This window comes from Lutjanus erythropterus, chromosome 15, assembly GCF_056507025.1.
Source record: "Lutjanus erythropterus isolate fLutEry1 chromosome 15, fLutEry1.hap2, whole genome shotgun sequence".
NCBI classification, from domain to species: domain Eukaryota; kingdom Metazoa; phylum Chordata; class Actinopteri; order Lutjaniformes; family Lutjanidae; genus Lutjanus; species Lutjanus erythropterus.
Genome location: NC_139331.1, coordinates 30,786,940 through 30,810,587, shown reverse-complemented (window position 1 = coordinate 30,810,587; position 23,648 = coordinate 30,786,940). Strand labels below are relative to the sequence as shown.

Here is a 23,648-nt window from a genome sequence, read left to right as displayed (position 1 = left end):
TCTTATGTGTTTATTTATGTTCTCTGGTGTCCTTAAAAGAGGAGATAAGTGATTATGAGCATTATTAGTCAAGACTGCAACTGGACATTTTGTCGACAAACAACACAAAAAGACTAGTCAACTAGTCTAAATTTGAATTTCTGTTTAATCTGCAGGGGAATTAGTCATTAGGTACATTCCCAGTCGTATAGTTGGTATGTAGTCACTAGGTTTTATTTTAGAGGAACTGCTAAAATACACAGTTGTAACTAATTTCTTCTTCACATCTCAAAATCCCGTTGGTCTGCTTTGCTTTATACTGCAGACAAACACATCAGAGTTCAGTTGTAAACAGAGGCCCTCTGTTTCAGCTTCTGATCTGGTTGTTTGGTCTGCGCCAGAGTTCAATGGACAGCTGTCACACCGGCATTAACAGACCAAACCAATCACGTTTGACACACTCCAGCCCCCACTGTCTGGTGCAGAACATCAGGGCATTGTTTGTCTGTTCTTGAGGAAAATCAATTTTTGCTTTTGGTGATAATGATCACACACAGCATGAGAGTATTGTTTGAATCCTGTGTTTTCTTATGCCAGTGTTGTTCTGTTGTTTAGTTCCACATCGGACAGGCCTTGGTTCTTGTCTCATTGGTTACATTTGGTAGTTTACATTTCAGAATGAATGGTTTGGAGGGTTGCTTGCAGGGCTTGTTAGAAGATGTAACACTTAATGAATAATCAGATAACTTCCAAACACTCTGATTTTCTCAGTTTTCTTTCTTGTTCTTTTTAGCGTTTGCGCTATTTCCCGTTTCACCTAAACTTTTCCCTACCCAATATGTGATGCAGTATCATGTCTGGTTTATATACAGTATTGTGTCTGTGTTGGCAAGAAATACTTTGTTGGAACTGGAGCAACTGAATTTCTCCCTCAAAAGGTCAGGAAAAAGATGCACACAAGAGTGTCATTCATAATTGGCAGCTTTCCTGTTTGTTTGTCTGTCTTAATAATGTCTTACTAAGACATCAGCTTCACCTGAGACTTGTTTTCAGTGTACTGTAGGTGGAAGTTTTCTGTTGTGTTGTGGTTGCTCTTTCGTTTCACATAGAGCTGCATGCACAGTTTGGTATCTTCTGCTGTAACAGCTGCAGCTAGCCATCATGGAAACAAAGTATTAAACCCACTTTTCTGTCAGCAGAGACTGTGAGGAGGCAGCATCTTTTTTTTTTCCAGCAGTACAATACTGACCCATATATGGCTGTTGAAATTCTAAACCGCTTAGGAAATCCCTCACTGATCCCTGAAGAACTGGTCCCTAGGCGGAGAGACGGATATTGTCCTCTGTCTCCGAGCAGTGAGAACATGTGAGGAGACGAGGTGGAAAAATGGTTAGGTGGTGAGGTTTTGCTCCACAACAGCATGGGTCAGAAAGCAAGTTTGTAAACGGAAATGTCAGTGCTCCTGTGGGCTGTATCTTTTCAAGATTTCTACCGGCACAAAAGGAATTGTGGCAACAGAAACCTTGTTTTCTTCTTAACTAAGTCAGTGTAAGGGAATTGCGCTGGGAATAACAGGTTACTCTGAGTGTCACGGCTCACTTGTCCTCAGGGCTAATTGCATATTCATTTGTGTTTAGTACTGCTATGAAACCAGAGGATTACAATACTGTCTTTATATATAAAGCTCTGCAGCAACTTATATACAATAATTAAAATTAAAAATACAAATCAATTAACTATCTTATTTCCACGCAATTAGAGCTGGATGATAAATATTGTGGATTGGTCAATAATGGGAAATATTTATCATTATTTATTATTCTGATAGTGAAATTATAGCTGATAAATATTGGCTATAATAATATATGATTTGACAGATTATGTCAAAGCATTTAATTTGTATTCTTAGACAAAATGCTCGATAAAAGCCAAAGGATTTGTTGTTTTTTATGTACTTTAGTAGAAAAAATAAATGAACATTTGAAGAGTAAGAACTGTTCTTTGTTCTTGTTGGAATTACTACAACGATAAATCAATTAGTAATCAATAATCAGTTAGTTTAATATGTGGTCAAATATTTGATATGTTAATAAAATAATTTTTTAAAGAAAGAAAAGTCCAAATTCTCTGATTCCAGCTTCTTGAATGTGAATATTTTCCAGTTTGTTTACTATGACAGTAAACTAAAGTTCAACATTTTTCACCATTTTCTGATATTTTATGGACGGAACAACTAATTGATAGAGAATAACTGTAAATGGAAAAATTAGAGAGCTGTGAAATTAGTTGAATAAACTCCATATTGTGTATTCCTTCGTGCTGTTTCCATTGTTTTGTCCTCACAGAGACTTACTGATGCAATTATCAAGCATGCAGTTTAATGACCTGCCTCTAGTGAGCACAACAACAGGGAGGCATACCACGGATAACATTTAACAAACAATATTTTTATTAACTCAAATTCAATTAAATTAGATCTAATTAAAAAAAAACAACTCAAGTATTCAACAACATGAAGTGGTGGAAATCAGAAAAAAATAATGTTGTGTGATGAGCAAAGGATGTGGGTACGGATGATTAATCAAATTATTAAATTAATCTGCAACTGTTTTGATAATGGGTTTGAGTATGTTCTTGAGGGAAAAAGTTGAAATTCCCTGATTCCAGCTTCTTAAATATGAATATATTTGTTTTTTTTACTGCTATGACAGTACACTGAGTATCTTTGAGTCGTAAGACAAGACATTTGAAGACGTCATCTTGAACTTTGGGAAACACTGACATTTTTCACCATTTTAAAACAAACAATTATAAATAGATTATTTTAGAGAATAATTGACTAATTAATCATCTATGAAAATAATCATCAGTTGCAGCCCTTGTTGTAAGGTGCAAAACAAACCCCTCTTTGGCCGCCCTGCTCTCTGGAGGGACAGAACAGAGGGACTGATTAACAGAGCCTGGATTCATAATCTGGCAACACGGGCCAGGTGTCCCCAGAAAGCACTGATTACCAAACCACATCTGTGCAGACAATGCTGACTCACGGCAGGGGTCACCTCAGGAGCAAAACCTGAGCTCCTGACTTCTTTTTTGAAATCTCTAATCCATAATTATTCTCAAGACGAGGAGACGTGGACCGCAGTCATCACAGGTTTGGTGATGGGAGTTTTGTGTGCTCCAGCTGCGGATCTCAACTGTAATATCTCTCGTTCAGTTCTCCCAGAATGTCTTTTGATGAAAATACATGTATAGAATTTGAAATCCATTTTTGTAGTTTGCTGTGAAACCATGTGTATTGGAGCTTTGGTTATCACCACAAGAACATTTTGAGCTTTTCAAAGTCTGCGTTGTACTATAGTGCTTAGTGGACTGTTACAGTCTGTTCAATAGTTTTTTATTTTGCCTCGGCCAGTTGCATTGAAGCCCAAAGCATTGAAAGTCTTTTGAAAAATTTAAAATACATCCCACTTACAGCATGACCATTGTTTTCTATCATTTCTGCGTGATAAATCAACTAGTAGAGACTTAAAAGTGTCTGCATTATTTTGTCAGAGTCATACCATAGCTGAATGGTAATGCATTGCAGGCTATTTAAATCCACCTCTGCACTGACAAATGCATTTCCATTGCAATGATGGTGTAACTTTGATGACATAATGTTCACTGTGATGGATTATGTCACTCGTGTGATTTTCTGCAAATTGATTTTTTTTTTTTTTTACCAAAGTGGAAACAAATGGCCGCCCAGAAGGCAAGAAGACACGCTGAAAAATCTGAAACTCTACAGCCTGGTTTGAAAAATGGTCATCAGGGATATAAAGTATACGTGATTCAAAGTAAATGGGTAAAACAATATAAAAATACTTCTTTCACAACTCGAGGAACAAATGTCTAACTGCTTGGTGCACAGAGAGTTCTTTCTTCACCTCCTCACCTTTCATTTTTCTGCCTCTAAAGCCACCTTTTGTGGCTTTCAAAGAGCTGTTATTTGTGGCAGGCTTGGCTTCGGTTTTCCTCCTCAGGTCAGGCAGTCACTTCTGCAATATTGAGTTTCAGGTGCTGCCCCACACCAGAGAGAAAGTTGTCCCTTTATCTCCCCATCATTAAACTGCAGCTCACCGAAGGAATTGCTGCACCTGGGTTACTGGCCGGTATATTTGCACATTTGTAATTCTAATTATTTGTGCTCGGACTCATTTGCATGCCACACTTTGGTTAATACCGCACGCACAGGTGGGACAAAATGCACCTGCTGTGCCTGGAGGAGAATGTTGTAATGGTGGACAGTTTGAGCCTTCAAACACAGGTGTGACTGTTGACGGTGATAATATCTGGATTCCATTTAGCCCGGTATTGTGAACGCTGGCTCAAAGGCATCTAATGGAACAGAGCCTTCATTACTGTTATCGGCTACACCTGTGCTTTTTGTATTGTGATGACATGCCTGTTGTGAGAGAGCTCTATACATGAGAGCAGCCATACGTCACTTATCTGTCGAAAGAACGGCCACACCCTCTTTTGTTTGGTGATGGCACTTTCACAGCTTATTTTCAAACTCATGAAAAGTAGTGACACCATGCATAAAAGCTGCTGTGTCCCATTTTGCATGTCAAACAGTAAAATAAACCTGTTTGTGGATGGCCTGATGCACTGAAAATGGTAAACTGTAGACCCCAATCAGTCAATACATGTAAGTCTGTGGCAAACACTTCATCACAGGTTGCCTGCAGGTCAAAGTGAATCAGGACAGAATCTTGGTCATGGTTTAACTAAAGTTTTTACTTGTTAAAAAATATAGGCCTACTTAAAAATACCCTGCTTAAGAATGGAGTTTGATTCAACAGTCTGTCCACTCAGAGATGACTCACAAGTCTCTAAACTAGGAGTGTGGGGAAAAAACATTTCTTAATGGCATGGCAGTTCTCCCTTGAAAGGTTATGTCTCAATGCAGAAAAGTCAATAATTGGAAATTTTGGTGAGTATGGGTGAGAGTGAGCAATCACACATGTACACAATCCGACTGGCACCTGGGTTAAAAGCTTATGGAAGCATTTTGCCTCGCTTGAAGTTGAAGGGAAAAGGGACAGAAGAGGCGCACTATATGTGAGTTTTGTCTAACTGAATCAGTTGTGGGTCATTACACGTTATTATCACGTCGTAGCCCCCTGAATCGGAACTGACTCGAACTGCGAGGTGCCAGGAGATTCCCATCCCTACTCTGAATGCTTCGCTCAGTTGAGACTGAGGATGATCTGAGCTTTCGTTACTAAAACTAGGTGGACACAACCAGAGAGTTAAAAAAAAACTGCACTGAGAAACCAATCCAAAGTCTTTAGGGCAGCCCTTCATTGTTGCAGGAGTGACATGCAGAAGCGTAACACTGAGGAGAGTGAGGGCAGAGCATCGTATCCACAAGTTGTGTTATTGAAAGAATATAAGGGCCGCAGGTCTGTTAGGGGCTATTTTTTTGTTGCTTTCCAAGTAACTAATTTGCATTTTGAAATCCCCAGATGAACCGTAGACAGTGAAATCTCCCGATTATCTGAGACTACGCTGGGAGCAGAGGGTATTTCACTGTTAATAATTCACATGAATTGAGTTGACCTGCCTTCTAATAATGAACCTTGTAAACAGCATAAAGTAACATAGGAAGTGGGACTAAAACCGACTTGTTTTCTACTTCTCTTGGCTTGTATTAAAATGTTCCATTCCACCACACTTCATGTATTTGTATTTATGTATCCGCTTTCACCCAAAAAGAGGCGTGGCATGACAGAAGGACAAAGTACTCTGATGCGCTGCTGTCCTCCGTCTTATCTCTTACTGACGTTTGTCTTGAAGTCAGTGAACCTATTAGCTGCCACTGAGCTTAGGTGTTACATAACCAACCCTTATAACTCACCTTGTGTAATTTTGTCACCACCTGTCACTCCTTTTTCCATACATTCCCATACATTAGACTTCCCTCCAAGCCTTTCGGCTGTGTCTGTGTGGTGCACGGAGCCTTATTCTCCCCTCTGATATAGATGCAGCTCTGGGGTCTGGCACATTTCAAAATGTCATGTCATTTTCATGATGTTTAATGTGTCAAACCTCACATCTTCTGTGAGACTTTCAGTTTATTTTCACTCTCTCTGAAATACATAGAGACTCCGGGTATCTGGGAAGTGCCATTTACATGACGCAAGAAGCTTTATTTTTTAATGCGTGTTTTTGCCGACTTGATCATAGTGAATCTTTAATGTGCTCTCTTATTTATTCCCATAAAAAGCTGCATGTGTATCTGTAGCCATGCATTGGCTCATGTGAACTCACAGCTGTGGCTGTCTGGACTCAAAGATAGGGTAGAGAGAGATGCAGTAATGTAATTTTTATTTTTTTTTTAACGGAGGCGCACACTGTTTCTTACATCTCTACATGGAGAGAGAGGGGGTGGATATAGAGGGGGAGATTAAATCCAGGATAGCATAAACACAGACGTGGCTGGTAAACAGCCCTGCAGCACCCGAATCAACAAATCAACAACCATGTGAAAAAGCACTTATAAAAGTTCTTCTCTAAGTGCTAGGAAGCACTTACTTCATCATTTTAAACTTCTGATGAAATCAAGATCGTACTTCTCTCTGCTTTTTCTCGTACTGTTTGAAAGTGATATTGATGAAACGCTGCAGATTTGCTCAGCTCTCCAGCATTTTCCTGCACTTGTATCTTTACGTCATGCAGTGAAATGACATAGTTTAAAGAGGATATCAGTAAGAAAACAGCCCCAGAGCACGCATGTAGTCCTATCACCTTATAACTGTACTTTCCCATTAATTCTCTGCTCTTTTTAGCCGTCTGTTATCATAAAAATGTTTCAGATACTAATGTCCGTATGTTAGTTCTAGTTGTGATCGACGGTGTCCATGTGGCAGCTCCACAGCAGAACCTTTACAAGTGAAGAACCTGTAGAGCTGCAATGAATTAATCAATTAATTGATTAGTTGTCAGCTATTAAATTAATTGCCAACTATTTTGGTAATCGATTAATCATTTTGGGTCATTTTTAGCTTCTCAAATGTTAATATTATCCTGCTTCTTTACTTCTCTGTGACAGTAAACTGAAACAGCGATCAGTTCTTTTCACCATTTTCAGGCTTTTTATTACCAAACAACTAATGGATGAAAAAAGCATGCTTGACGGATTAATCGATACTTAAAATAATCTACATTAGCAACAACTTAAAGGAATATGCCACAGCATTTTCATTTGCAAACGTCAAGGGATTAAAGTAGTTTATTTATCATTATACAACACCATGAAAGCTTTAGTCCCTTCCTGCTACAAATATACATAGACAGATATACAGGCAATTAAATTTAGAATAAAATAGGACAAAACATAAAAAAATAGTTTAAGATTTGCCCTGACAGCTGCTACATGGCAGGTCTTCCAAAAAACTTTTCATCCTCCTGTTTATTTGACATAAACAGGAAATCACATGCTTCACTACTGTGAATGAAGTGAAGTGTTTTCTGGGTAAGCTCACGTTGGTGCCTTTCTGTTCATGTTTCCTGCTGAATTCAGTGAGATAATAAGTAGCAGTGTTGTGCCCACCCGACTGAAATTATGTGATTACGGCGCTGAAAATGCATTTCGTTGATGAAATACTGTAGTCGTGTCAGAAGTGCTACCAACGTCATAACTTTTCACAGTGTGACAGATGGCTGAACGTTGCTAAAACCACTGCATGTCAGAATCAATTCAATGACTCTGAGTGACTCTTTTATAGAATGTTTTTTTTTTTTTTTTATCTCAATCTGATTCAACTTTGAAGAGATGTTTCATAAGTTTACTGGAATATTGCTGAAAGATTGAGTGAAAAATCAATAGTTGCCTGCAGAGCACCTTCCATTATCCTCACAGGCCACATAATGCATCTCTGTTCTTTACTTTTTGGTTTATTTACCATTTGGTTTTGGCTTTTTTTTCCATCCTTTTCAATGCTTCTGTTTAAAGATAAGTATGAATTGCTTGTTATCACCACCTGTTGCGATAATCTATGAATCATTTTGATTTGCTTTTGTTAAAGTCCAAATTCTCTGGTCTTAAATGTGAATATTTTCTGGTTTCTTTACTTCTCAGTGACAGTAAACTGAATATCTCTTGAGGATATCATGTTGGACTTTGGGAAACAGTGATCAACATTTTTTTTACCATGTTGACTTTACTTTATGGACCAAACAGCTGATTGATTACTTGAGAGAATGATTAATAGATTAATCAATAATGAAAATTTAGCAGTTGCAGCTTTACTTCTATTGTTTCTCCTCTTTTTCGTACATCGACTTGTATGAATGGTCTTAAACTCAAACTTGTTGAGTTGTTTCCTGTTTACTTGATTTTTCTTTTCCATCAGTTGTGTATTTTCTGATATTTTTCTAGTCTGCAGTTGTGTTTTCCTGCTTCCTATTTGTGTCCTTGCTTTCTGTGACCCAGCCTGTTTCTCTCAGCATCTCCCTCTGTCTTTATCTTCCTCTCATTGAGATGGCAGGGAGTGAAGCAGTCAAGCATCTGTACTTCACCACACACTCACTGGGGATGCTGTTTTGGCAGGCGGATCGTACACGAGTGTGTGTGTGCGCCTTGATGTTTGTGGGGTCCAGAAGCCGCCGGTTGGCTGTCTGATGTCCTTATCTGCCCAACAACCATATTGTCATCAGCTCTCTCTCTCTCTCTCTCTCTCACACACACTTGCACACAAACACATAATGCACCTGTTACAAGGACGTTAGTCACAAGTGTTTCCCCTGAGACGGGATTCAGTTTCAGCTTCACTTTCACCACAGCAGCCTCTGGGGGAACTCACAAACATACAACCACGCACACTCCCTTCTGTCCTGTTTTACACACATTCCCTCAGTTACAGATTACTTAAGACACCCTGGAGCAAATAGGGTCATTAACCCCAGATCTTTGCACACCAGTCAATGATTTACCATCATCACTGTGTGTGCTGTTCGAACAGCAGTGTGACTGAATCAATGCCAAGTTTTCATTTTGGGGACATTTAAACGAGGCCTCAGTGGACTTTTGTACATCAGTGCTCATCTGTGGTAACATACCACTTTGTTTGGCCTAATTGTTGTATTGATAACACATATTTCTCTTTGTGTCAGTGAAACGCTATTTGTCGGGCTGCTCATTAAGCGTCCCTCAGGCTTGGAGTGGCTCCACTCTTGTTTTGTTTCACCCAAAGTCCAATATTCCCATTAAAGATTTGTTTTGTGTTAAATTTCTTGCCCACTTGGGGGAGTGTGTGTCCTGATTGCAAAGTCTTGGCCTTAGAGCCTTTTTTTTTGTAAAGGACTTTTGACAAGAGCTGCAATGATTAATCAGTTCTTAAATGTAAGGGTTTGCTGATTTCTTTGTTATTTATGATAATAAATGAATCTTGGCGTTTTGGACTATTGATTGGACAAAAGAAGCAATTTGAAGGCGTCACTTTGGGCTCTTCAAAATTGGCTAAAATAAATGGCAGATTAATCAATAATAAAAATAATAGTTGCAGTCGTACTTTTGTCAATCTATTTAATAAAGTTATTAATTGTTTTTAAGACACTAAATATTATTTAAATGCCAAAAATCAATTAAGTTTTTCACTGATCTTTGCTGCTCAAAGTGACATCACTTTGAGCTGCAAAGATCCTTCACTTTTATTACCCACAGACTGATGAATAAACTACATTTATTACATTTCTTTTTTTTTTTATATTAAAAATGTCATTAAATGTAAGAGCACTCCAGAGGTCTCCATACTGTTATCTATACTTAGTTGTTGGACAGACACCACAATTATGAATTGAAAGTGTCTGCAGTGTACAGCGTCAGAGTGGCAGCAGTCCCATTTCAGACACAGGCTACATGTTTAAAAGGGACTAATGACAGCTTGGCATGGCGTTGCTTGACAACTTGATAGTTTCACAGACTGAAATCTGCTGGAAGGGCAGTTATATGAAGCCCCGGCATCACCCAACGCTTGTGGGGTGGAGGCAGATATAAAAGTGAGTTTTCTGCTGTTCATTACGTTACCATGAAGGTGTTAATTGGTGCTAATTTGCCTTGATAGGGAGCTAACATTACAACCGCTGCATACTTAACATTAGTGTTACTTTACAACCTGTCTGTGGACGTCGGCTACAGTTGTTGGAATCGGTGTGGGGGATGTTTGATAGATCTGGCAACTCAAAACTTAATGTCTTTTGTTCAAAGCATGGAAAGGATCAAAGTAACCTGTCTTAAATTGTAGATATTGAGCATCATTGCTCATATCTTTTGTTATAAAATATCTGATGTAATCACTAACATGAGTGTTGTCACGAGTTTATTAACTGGTGGGAAATTTTCCTCACCCTGGCATCACTGATCTGAAGCAGTGTGAATACAACAGTCTACTATTTGTAGCTGCCGTTGGTTCCAAATGCACATTTTACAGGGTATTGTACCATTTTTTTTCTGTTTCAAATTGCCCTTATTATCTTTTTTTCCTCTGATGGAACCCCTCCAGCAACAGCAGAATTTGTCTCTGCTCCAGTTTTGTTTTATTTTTGTTTCCATATCAGCCAATTAGCCAATTTCCTATTATTTTATTCCTGTATGCATTAGAATACAAAGACAATAGATGTTGTTAATTACAAATGTAAAAAGAAGAAGTAAAAAGAAGATTTTTTTTTCTATTATGAGGCTCATGTTCATTGGAAAAAACAGACTAAATTCTAATCTGCATGTTCATCAGTGTGGGTGCTCTGTGAGTCTTTTAATTCCCTGCTGCTGCTGTGTGTTACCATGCTATAAGAGGAGTTCCCCTCCATTAGCTGTCCTGCTGACAGGAAACAGTTGTCGACAAGGTTCTGTCAGTGTGTGTGTGTGCACATGTGTGTACGTGAATGTATGTATGTGCTTGTATGTCAGCAGTGAACACAACACAGTTATTAGTTCACAGCCTGAGGCAGATCAATAGGCTGAGAAGAGATGTGAGGAGAGAGACACGAGAGAATAGGAATGAATTGAAGAGTGTGAGAGGAAAAGGTGATTATCAACACTTCTCACGCAGCCATTCTGTACCAAATAATCTCATCCGTGGCCTGTGGGTGTGTGACTGCATGCTCCTTGAGGTGAGAGCAGGTGTGTGTGTACTTAAGATCTTCCGGTTAGATTGGACTTAATGTTGGTGCCCTAGAAAGCCACTGCACCTTAAACACAGCGCCAGTTGGCAACAGAGCCATTGTGTGTCTGAAATAGCTTCAGCCGCCAGATCCTAACAGCGGTCAGCCTAGAAAATCCTGAGCAGTTAATCCAATTACAGTCAACACATAGGGATCCCGAGCATTAAATCCAATAACAGTTAATGCACAGGAATGTTTACCAGTGTGTGTCACACTCACATTTACATACTGAACCAGAGAACAGCACCCCTCACCTGTTGATTGAATGCAGTTTTGTGCTATTTGCCAAAATGTAATTCTGATATTTATTTAAATCCAAGCCTGGTTCCAGAACTTTAAATTTCTCGACATATCTCTGATTTTTTCAAGCATTTCAAGAGAGTCAAGTTTGTTAGCGGTCGAAGGTTTACGAAGATACCTGGATATCCTGGCTTGCTAACATGTTCTAGCTAGCCTTGTTAGCTAATATATTAGCTACTATCAAAATCCTGCTCGTGTCCCACCTCACTTGTGCTTCCTCATGTTATCATGACAGATCTATGTCTTGCACTGTAATTAGTAGCCCTTATAAATCTAAGTCTACCGCTAAGCCTGTTACCCTCCATCGGCCAAAAAGGTTAACACACTAGCTTATGCAAGCAGGTGGTTTGTTTGTACTTAAGTAAACATGTCCTCTCCGTTGTTTCCGTGAAAGCATCTTGTGTCTTAAAAGTATTATTGTATGCTAACTGTATACCGATATAAAGTATTAAAGATACTGGAGGTGATACTGGAGTGGGTGGATACTAGGGGTTGGTTACAGCACAATAACCAAGTCCTCATCAGACTTAACAAACAAACAAGAAAACAATCTGATAAAGCAGTAAAAGAAAGAGTCAGTAACTGTCTGGATATCTTCTTTAAATGCAAAATAGCCTTAGATATAAATTGCATGCATGTTTATAACAATAGGCTACATCATGCAGTACATTTAAAGAACCTGCACATCCTTGATACACCCAGACAGGTATAGGGATGGGAATTGATAAGATTTTTACGATTCCGATTCCATTTTCGATTCTGCTCGGTTCGGTCCTTTATCGATTCTCTTATCGATTCTCATTTGGAAAAAAGGAGAACAAACAGGAAGCTAGATGTGAACTGGAGCGAGTACCTGCTGGCTGCACTGGTGAATGATGTCGCCACGCACGTTGCGTAGTTTAAGCAAGCTATGCAGCGTGCGTGGTGACGTCATTCGTCATCGTTTGCAAAATTGGCAAATGATTCCAAGGAACTGAAACACTGGGAACCAGTTCTCAACAAGAACCGGTTTTTCGATTCCCATCCCTAGACAGGTATTTGCACTTATTTTCCTTGATAAGATCTCTTGTGCCTGTGCAGACAAAACTTGATTGACATGTCTTTGAGCCTGCAGTTAGCTTTGTTAAAAGTGGCGGGGCAGGTTAACTAGTAACACCTCTCATGTCTGTCTCATTCTTATTGCTTCAAGAAGTTTGGTAACCTCATTGAATTCCAGCATACCTTCACCGACCTTCAACCTGAGCAGAAGTCTCTTTTCACCAGGATCAAACCAGTGAAAAAAACCTGTGTGGGTGTTCAAGGTCTTTAAACGTACACTTAAACATGTATTAAATTGAATTGAGTGTTAGTTGGTCCATAGCATTGTCCCGCTGATCCTGTAATAAAGCTGTGTAAGTTCTCTGTTGCTGTTTGCATTTTGTGCCGTCTTGATCCCAGCATCCTTGAGCAGACCTTGGATCAGCTCTCATGTGTTGCAGTGCGGCATGTGGAGTGGAACAAGAGTCTTTGAGTAGATCTCTTAATGTGACATGCATATAGGAGCAGTAATTAGCAGGCTCACTAGCTTTAATTAGTGGGTTTAAATGGAGGAAAGCTATCGCTAGCTGTCCTTTTGATGTGTGTGGGAGATGTTATGCAAATTAAGTGGCTTTTGTTCTCTGTTTTTCCGTGTATGTGTGTGTGTGTTTAAAATAAGGGCACATGTGAAGACAGAGCAGCAGTTTTGATCTTGTGAGTTGTCTACCTGTCAGGGAGGGTTAAACCAATACTAAACCTCTCCAAGGTTCAAAAAGAAGCAACGCTATCGATGTTATGTGAGCGTATGTTGGTGTGGTTATCTGTGTGTCTTTATACAACACTGAGAAATGCAGATGGAGCACAAGGGATGAGAGGTAACTGTGCTAATTATCCTTCCCCTCTTCCTCTCGAGCATAGTATGGCATATTCCCTCATGTATTGCCATCTAATAACCATTTGTTCTGTGAAAAGCATGAAATCAGAGTCTATTCATGCACCGGGTTCTTCAGCTTGCGTGATGTAACCTGCTGAAGACGGTCTTTGATTGAAACGTTGTCAGTCATGCTCACAATATGAATAAAAGAATAAACTCTTGGGAGCGTCACAGCAGTGCGTGGGTATTTATTCCTCTTTTTCTTTTTTCAGAGGTGTCACTGAGCACCTGCACAGCGCTGGTGGTCTTGTGCCTTTTTTAAAAAGTGCAAAAATGATCAAGTGTTTTTTTTTTTGTTTTTTTTTTTTTAACCTCCTGTTTTGTGCCTTCCTTCTGAAAAAATATTCTGGGCCATAGAGCACAAGGGATGTCAGTTTTTTGTTTGTTTTTTTGTTTTTTTTGTTTCTTTTTTGATTGATTCACTGTTTCAGTCAAAAATGCAAAAATGATCTGAGCATTTCTTAGCCTCCTGTTTTGTGCCTTCCTTCTATAAAATGATATTTTGTCAGTTTTGAGGTTTTGGACTTTGGGGTGGGCAAAACAATGTCAACTTGGCTCTAATGAGTATTTTGTATAGTTCCTAATATTTTATACAACACTATGAATGAAAAACTCATTAAGTGATGATGAAAACAATTGTTAGGCAATTTGTAGTCTTACTAATGCCATAGATAGACTTTCTTTTTAACTACACGTTTGCATACATGTATCATTAATTTCTGAACATCTCATATTTGGGAAACGATGATTGACATTTTCACAATTTTCTTGACATTTTCTAGACCAAAAGAAACAGAATAATGAACAATCAAAATAATAGTTACAGCCCTTCATTGATTCATCAGTCAAACACCTTTATTAGTAAAAAAGCCAAACGTTCTCCAGTTCTAGCTTTTCGAAAATGAATAATTGCTAATTTTCTGTTTTAAATTATATCAAACTGAATATTTTGGGTGTTGAACTGTCATATCTCAAATAAAGCAAGACATTTTAATATGTCCACTTGGCTCTGATGAGCATTTTTGTGTACTTCCCAAATTTTTATGCACTAAATTATGAATAAAAAATATTTAATTAATAATGAAACCACTTGTTAGGCTTTGTAGTCTTACTAATGCTGGAGATAAACTTGCCTTTTAACGAAGTGTTTGTATCATGCATCATTAATTTTTGAAGAAGTGCGAAACCAATGCTCCAAACGGACGCAGGATACACGAGGCAGCTGTGATGCATAAGCGAACGTGTAGTTCATAGCAAATATCTCTGACCTGACAACACTGCTACTCGTTAAGTAGTAAATGGGCCAAATAAAACCAGCAACCGGTGGACAGAGTTGTCAGTGTGTGTTTCAGAGTGTACAGCCTCCACTAGATCATGTGCTGTTCTTTTTTTAATGGCCGTTGTAATATAGTGCAGCCTTTCACCACGTGGGTATTAAAACCTCATTCATATTTTATTGAACCTCACTTAAGCGTCTCTTGCTCTCATCCTTGTACGCGTGATGGCTGCAAGACAGGTGGGATGGTGTCGTCGTCCTGAAAACCTGACTCCCCGACTCGTTTCCTGAATTACAAAGCGACTGACTGGTTGATTGACTGGTTTACAGGGCTATTTTTAGCCACTCTGGTAACAGGTCACACTTAGAGAGCGACTCGTTGACCTACTGGTTTACTGCCCGCTGTGGTCATTTGTACCCACTTTTGAGATCATCACATTTAATTGCTGTTATTCTCAGTGAGTGTCTGTCATCTAGTGAGCTAACGAACAGTGAATCAGCAGGAACAGAACTAACTGTGCCACTCAGCACACACACATATGCAAACTACTGCACACACATGAATGTATATGCTTGCAAAAGGATATGGGTACTGAGAGGATGTATTGTACAGTAATAGAATCCCCCGGGAGAGTTTGTGCAGGCTGTACATCACAGTGCTGAATGCTTGTGTATGTGCTTTACTATATAGGTGTACAAAACTACCATTGTGCTGCATGGGTGGGCATTCAGCCTACAGAATACTATAGGTTTCAGTACAGTACCACTAAGAGCCTATACTGTATATGAAGAGCGTGCTATCACTGAAGTGTGTGTGCAGAGATTTTCCGTCTGAAGGTGGAGGATAAAGGGTTTTAGTGCATCTAATCCAGAGGCAGGTTCTACGTAGAAAGCTCTGGGACGATGCTAAACAACCTGGATTAGCAGAACAGACAAATGCCGCGCTGGAGGAGGAGTCACATCTGAGACGCTCTGAAATGAGCGTCTGGGTGTTAGATTGGAAACCAGTGTGCTTGCTGCCATCAAGGTCTGAGCCCGCACCAGATTAAAATGAAAATGAAATGAAACTTCAATGATTCCTGCAGTGGAATTAGGTGCTCTCAGCAGCACATAATAGGACTTGGCAGAGGAAAATGTTCCTTTTTGCAGCGAATTGAGTGATGTTTGGGCGTTTTTTTTTTAGCAGGGGTCAGCCAATCAATCAGCCAGCCATGATAATTGGCTGACAGACATTGTGAATAGGTCATTTGCCACCTGATGCACAGAAAAACATCATTAAGTAAACCGCTGCTCCTCTGGATGATTCAATCTTTGCAGCTGGAGCGACTACCATGTATACTAGAATTAAAAACTTTATAGTAGTAGTATACATGTAAATACAAACAGACAAATATGGTCATACAATTTATTATTACTCAAAGAGGTTTGTTGATCATGTTATTTCACTCATTTGGGCTTGTGTTATTTATTGTGTTGTCTATTGATTTCAGCTTGAGCTGTCCAGAAACATTAATCATTAAATTCAGAGCTCCAGTCGTAAGATTTTTTTGATCGGATTGTAGCCTTTTCAGCTGGAACAGATCAAATGGTGAGAATTTGGAGTGTCAAATCTTGGATATCTTGTCTACTCAATCCACTCAAATTCTCTCTTTATCTTTTGTTGCTGCATTGTAAGATAAGAAAGGCGTTGCATCATTAAACCTATGGATAATACAGCAGCGTTCGGTGGAATCGGGAGCTGACAACAGCTTTGATTTAAATGTCATGAAGCTGAGATAAATTCCTTGTAACTCTGGGATAAACACTGTGAAGAGGACTGATATAGACAGCTGATTGTCTCAAATTATTTAGCACCTTAATGTCCAAGGTGCAGATTTACAGTGACTGTACAGGCAATGCCAACATGACTCAGCAGCAGACCTAAGTCGATTAATCAATTACTTGATGGACAGATTGTTTGTAAGCAACTATTTTGATAATGGACTGGAGTTGTCATGATGCCAGAATTTTAAGCTTTGATACCAAGCGATAAACCTTGCACTGTGCTGGGACCGAAAAAGTAAAAGACAGTCTTTTTTTTTCTGCAAGCCAACTTTCAGGCAGGACATTTAATCTGAACTAATACAAGGATGTTGTGTCATTTTAAACACAAGAAATAGGAAAAAGTCTGAAGTACCAATTCTTTTGACAACCTTACAATCAATTAATCTGTTATTTAATTTTTTAAAAGTGAAAAGTAACAGTTTCTTTGTCTGATATTGAACTGATAAATTTGAAATTTTTGACTGGTAGTTGAATAAAAGTATGTTTAGATTAACTGGGAAAAATGAACGGTCTATTTGTTAGTTGGTGAGTAACAAAAATCACAGTAGCCCTACAGAAATGCCAAAAATATGTGTTTGGGTAATAGCTTTAAAAAAATAAAGTTAAGGTCTAAAGTCTTTAAACTCTCAAATATTGATGTCAGCCTAGAAAATACAGCAACATTTGGGCTGTTAACAAACCCAACCATGGACTATATGCACTAAATATTTCAGCTTTTGCCCTTATTCCAAAAAAAAACAACAACTATATTCTTACTAAACTGTTTGCATGGTTAATGAAAATGAATATTCCACTAATATTCCAGTTTACATGCTGCTGTACATACTCTGATTATGGAAAAGTGGAACAGCTGGAGCTTCTTGAGCCATTTTGCTTCTCATGAAATGTATTCAACACCTTCTTGAAAAGGTCGGCGTTGTGATCTTTGTGTGTAACCAAAAACCTGTTGATATCAGAGTCGTTCATGGTGTTCTAACGTAGGTATAATTCCTCCTTATGACCAAAAATGTGGGCTTTTCTGCAGGCGTCTTGCAAACTGTTGCCACAGAGCTAACTGTTAACAAGCAAGAGGACGTGTGTTGCAAATTGCAGTGAAAAGCCCAGTTGAGACCCATATCCTGATTGCACTGTAGTATACAAACACTGTTAAAACCTGGATAATACTGCCATATCCCACATCTTAACTGGAAAATGCTGCATTCAGAATAAGGCCTAATTCAGAACATGCTGTTTACATGTATCACTTTCAGAATATTGTCCTACTCTGAATAATGGTGGAAAGTCAGTGTGCATGTTATCGTAGTCAGTGCATGAAAATGACTTAATTCTCTTTGTTGAGCTCAAAGTTGATTGTCCTCTTTAACTCTCTTCATTTGTCATCTTCTCCTCCTCTCTCCCCACCCTCCTCCTCCTCCTCTCCCTCCTCCCTGTCAGATGATGAAACATGCGTGGGACAGCTACAGGCGCTACGCCTGGGGTTCCAATGAGCTCAGGCCCGTCTCCAAGCAAGGCCACTCCAGCAATCTATTTGGTGAGTGAGAGACCATACACACACACACACACACACACACACACACACACACACACACACACACACACACACACACACACACACACACACACACACACACGATTGATCTCTTGTCCCTGCCACCGGCGGCCTTGGCCTTTAGATTAGCAGCCAAATTGGCCGTCAGTTTGAGTCATCCATCTATGGACGCCTCTAAATGTCAACTTTATCATATATTTATATTCTGTTTGTGCTACTTGCCAGTTGTTGATGTCTGTGCTGTTAATGAGCGTGGTGACGCGGGGCATCTTATTCCGTCAAGGCTTCTTTTTCTGTTTCTTTTTCTTTTCTGATATTTCTTATTTCTTCATCTGCCTTTCGGTTGTGAAATAACAAACACAACATGCTGCCAGATGACTACGGGGCCTCATTAAAGGAACAGTATGTAACAATAGCGTGTGCAGAAATGAGTACGGCAGTCCAACTAGTGAGTTGGAGCCTTAGACTGTATATTAAATAGGTTGAAATTCTATTTATTATACAATCTGTGGTTGAAGTGAGTTGTTTCCCCCTGCACCCTGCTTTCCTGACTCAGGCAGGCTGCAGGAACATTGCAGGAGCACATGACACATGCAGCATCATAATTTGACCATAACAAGTGATGACGAGTCCAACACTGTAAGTTGATCAGCTGTTTATAACTGTCAGTTGTCTGTCAGTGTAAAGTTTAATACGTTATCCTGAAAACTAAAGCCCGCTGCTTTGAAAACACACACTGGAGTTTGAGTTCTGTCACTGCCTGCCTCACTGCCTGCCAGACTCCATTAACATATGGCTCGATTTATAAACATCTACTCTTTCTAAAAGATTATTAATGATGTCTTACAGCTCATAAACAGACACTTACTCACTTGGCAAACATTCGGCCTGAATTTTAGCTCTAAAAAACATGAAACGGGCAAACAAACACAGTTATTCAGGCCCAGAATAGAAATTTCAAATGGAGACACAGCAATTGCAGCCTTGTTGTCAGAGAAGCGAGTATTTCAACTTAACATGTTCCCTTGATCTCTGATGACATATGGTGGTCATTATAATTTATTACAGTAAATATATACAGATTTCTCCTTTAATAAATACTATGCACACACACGCTCACTTGTCTTTCTCCTATGACTGAGATGAGCGAGCCAGCCCTCAGTTTGGTTGTGTGCGTGTGCAGCAGAAGCCAAATTAAACTGGGATAATAACTGCATCTTTTGAAAGTCTTTTCTTATACCCCCCAGCCACACACACGCATTCATACACACACACACACAGACACACACACTACATGTTGCTCCTCGTGTTGTCTCATTGTGTTTAGTTGGCTGAGATCGCTGGCTTTAAAGCTGGACTCGGAGAACAGAGAAATCTCGCCAAAGTAAATATAAAGCTAAAAGGAGAGGATCCCACAGATCTGTTACGACAGCACTCGTGCCAATGGCAGAGGATCAGTGCAACTCATTAAAACTGTAATACCACCATGATCACATTTAATCTGCAGTGTATTTGGTTTTCTCCTAATTGTGTGAGGAGATAAAGGGACAAGTGACTTGAAAGTATTTTGACTGGTTAACATTTATAAGTCATGAAACTGATATTTTTAGGCAGTTTTAGAAGATCTAGACTCAATTTTATGAACGATATGATAAAAAAAAATGTTTGATCTTTACTGAGACTGTGTTAGAGTGGTGTGTTTGCAGGTGTTTTGCGTGTACGCTAAGTGTTTGTACACATAGTGAATACTGTAATTTATTCAGACTGATTGGATTAATAAGAACGGGAATTGGATTTTTAATTTGTTAAGATCTCATTCTCGCTGTCTCTTGACCTAATTAAATTCTCAGGGAGGATGTTTGTTTGGATACCTTTAGCTCCAGATATGTGTGTGTGTGTGTGAGCATGTGTGTGTCAGTGGGTGGTGTGTGTGACAGTTTAGCATAGTGCCGTTGCAAGCTCTCAGCTAGATAAGATGACATTCATGTGTGACAGAGGTAGCTGCACCTCCACTGCTGATAAGACTGGTCTCTTGATGCCAAGATAGACTTGATCTGGTTTGAAGTTTTCTCTCAGTGTTGTTTTTTTTTTTAATGCTGCCCTCCTTTATCAAACTGCAGGTCTGTCTGTCAGAGAAACCATTTAATTAGATTTTTCTTCGCTCCTGTAACAACAATATATTTTCATCAAGATTATTTCAAGTCAACTACCAATTAAGAAAAGAATGACTGTGAAATGGATGGTGTCAGCTGAGTGGGAGGAAGTAGAAAAATGTAAATGTGTGGTAAAAAATAGATTATTTATATCTTGTGGGCAGTGGGAAAAAAAAGCTGCAAACACATTGACTTACACATTTTCACCTGATAAAATTATTATAACTAACATGTTAGCAAACATTTGCATATTTACACATTCAGAACATGTGTTTCTGGCCAGTATTCATTTTCATTTTAGCTCAGTTTTGTTTGATGAAATTATCTGGCTTTATAGCTCCTAAATGCTCCACTATGTGCAGCAGTCACTGACTAGCCAGCCACTGACTTTGTCTGTCTGCAGTTTGGTGCTTAGACAGGCACTTTACAGTATTTATTTTAAATTTTTTTTAGTGTTTTTTTTGTCACTTTTCTGTTTGGCCAAACTTGCAAAGACAAGAGTTATTTTTAATCTAGGGTTGTAATGTCTAAAAAAGGGCAGAAAATAGTAAAAAATGTCCATCCCATTTTTTCAAAGTCCAAAGTGATATCTTAAAATGTCTCATTTGGTCAGTCTAAAACCCCAAAGTTTAATATAGTAATAAAATAAAGGTGTAAAAGCTCAATATAATTGATTTCTGGCAGATTTACTTGTCCGACATGGTGTTTTACTTTCCTTTGGCAAGTGGGCAAATCCTATTTTTCATTGAAAAAAAAATCTGCCTTGTTGGGTGTGGGTTGATGAGAACGCTGAGAGTTGTGGGTCATTAAAAACCAAAACAAATACCTAAAAGATGCTAAAATGCTTTTTAGAGCTGAGGGAAACTCCTGAGTTTGGTGATAATTATCACTCACCACAAACAACCCATTTCATAGTACACATAGTAATCTAATTCATTATCTTTTAGAGTGGGTATTTTTATATATTCATTTTGAATCAAAAACATTTTAACGCACCAAGTAACAGCTAGGCCTACCTTTAAACATGGTTCAGATATGAGGAACAAAACATCACTTGTCCTTCATCTTCTATTGGTGTTAAGTGTCTCATCAAATAACTTACACCTACGTTATGTAATTAATTAGACCGTTGAAGTTGACCTCTGAGGCCTGTGATTGGCTCTGGCTGACACAGACTCAGATACAGTTTTCTGTACAGTTTTATTCAGAGTTTAATGAATGGAGGCTGACTGAGTGAGCTTTCTGTCTTACATTAGTCCTTTACCTTGGAGTCTTCACTGCATAAAAAGGCAGAATTCATAATGTGGAGTTATTTTTGAACATCACGTCTCTGAGGTGTTTCTGTATCTTACATCATTAATAGAGCAGAGTTTGCGTTATTTGTGTCAAGGTACGAGAGCTGAGCTGTTAATTTTTGGGTTGCTACTCACATGTTTCTGTAATACTATGACAGTGCTTTGAGCATATATATGTAGGGTGGTACAAAGAAAGTTTGAAGCCACAGACGTGGGTCAAACCTTTTTTGTTTAATTTAAGCACGGAGATGACTTTTCTGATGTTTAGCCTCCCTTTTTTCTGCCTACATTCAGTCTCTCCGAGAGACTCTTTCAAGCTTTATCTGTCAAAAAAAGAAAGGATTGTCAGGCCACTGGGAGCATGCATAATATTTGTTATTTAGGGAAAGACATTTTATGAGACAGGACCACTCTGCTGTCAATCTGCATCTTAGTGCCAGAAAAATCACATTTCACACTTGTATCCTGGAGTGAAAAAAGTAATGACGTGTCAAATGTACACAAATTCCCCACAAGAAGTTGTTTTCATACAAGTGCCGAGATTGAAATACATAACTCAGTCACACATAACAGTCTTTGCCCAGGGGAACACGCCAAAACCCCCACTAAGTCTATTCCATTATACAGTGTGGAAGATTTACAGGCTCATTTTTAATGATTGCCTTCTTATGTTTAATGAGGAAATTCAATCAGCTTTGTGTAAATTCCATCCACTGTTTCATTACCGGAATTTATCATACGTAAATGTAGGAAGAGAGGGGGATGCAGCTGTGTGAATACTAATTGTTAGATTAGCCTGTTCAACTCTCTGTGTCTCTATGTTTCTCTCCCTCAATCCATCCCTCATGTCTGGGCTATAGAAAAGTAAATAGGTTTTAGTTGGCTGCTCCGCCAGACCTACTTCCATCAGTAAATAAGACAGCGTTGCCCCGGGGCCTTGTCACAGCCGTTTCCAGCTCCTATGGAACATGATGTATCACGATAATATTAGCCTGACCTGGAATATTATGCAATGAAGATACTTTCCATACCTGAGGCTGTTTCCCTGATATATACTGTAGTAACCTTTGGAGTTCTGGTTCAAACTAGCCAGGAGAGCTGGAAAATTAAAAACTTTGCTAACTGTAGTAAAAAAAAAAAAAAAGAAAAGGTCTGCGATGTCCTTTCCAGAAAATAAATCAAATGAACATGATATGTGTTACTGGACCTACTCCAAACTCTCCATCAGGAATGATTTGTAGCAGTGGTTTTTAAACTTTTTCTGTCGTGGCCCACTTCATGCCCCCCAGCCTGCAAAAATAGATGTATTTCTTTTTTTTTTTTTATCATTTTGTCATTAATCATTGTCATTAAAATACAGAGGACACTACTAATAACACGAGACAAGTTGCATTTTTTTAAAATAAACCCAAGATTCAGCTTCAGGGAGAGGTTTTCTGATACCAGTCCCAGTACTGGAAATGCGTCTGATACAGCGTAAAACTCTGGATTGGATATCGGCAAGTGTGTGGGTTTGTGCACCGATCAAATATCATGTGTTTATTTATTTATTTATTCGGCCCAAAAACAGGACTGTGCTGCCAGATATTTTTAACCTGAGCCTGAACATACAACAGTGACAGTTATAATATCCATACATGGTTAGTAGTATACAGCCGTTATATAGTATAATAAATGGATAATTATTTAACATGTGCTTTTGGAATTGTCACCAGACAAAGTTCAGTCATTGGAATTGGTTTTAGAAAGGAAAAAACTAGTATCTCTAGTTTCAGGGGAATAAAAATGAATGAATTTGGCCTCTAAATGTAAGGAAAAAGAAGAAAAATGTCCAAAAATTGCTTGTTTTTTCTTAAAAAGAGTTCTAAACACAAAGATATTTAGTTTTTTATCACTGGAGACAGGAAAGTTGCAAACCCCTCAAAACTGAGAAACTGGGACCAGTGAATGTTAGTTGATTAATCTGTCTATTGACTAATCAACAAATAATTTCAGGACCAGATTGTAGGATTTGGTGACACCTAGTGAGGTGAGGTTGTAGATTGCAGTCAACTCACCTCACCCTCCCCTTCCAAGCATGTAGAAGAAACTATGGTGGCACGTAAGAAGGCTG

The 23,648-nt window shown here is 38.8% G+C and overlaps 1 protein-coding gene across 1 annotated transcript in view; it reads left to right on the top strand.

Annotated features, from left to right (window-relative positions):
* The window catches only part of man1a1 (mannosidase, alpha, class 1A, member 1), a 187,076-nt gene that overhangs the window by 30,202 nt on the left and 133,226 nt on the right, over positions 1–23,648 (top strand). Inside the window, exon 2 of the mRNA XM_084737405.1 lies at positions 17,973–18,069. Coding sequence (XP_084593531.1) covers positions 17,973–18,069 — 97 coding nt within the window. The remainder of the gene's footprint in view (positions 1–17,972; positions 18,070–23,648) is intronic.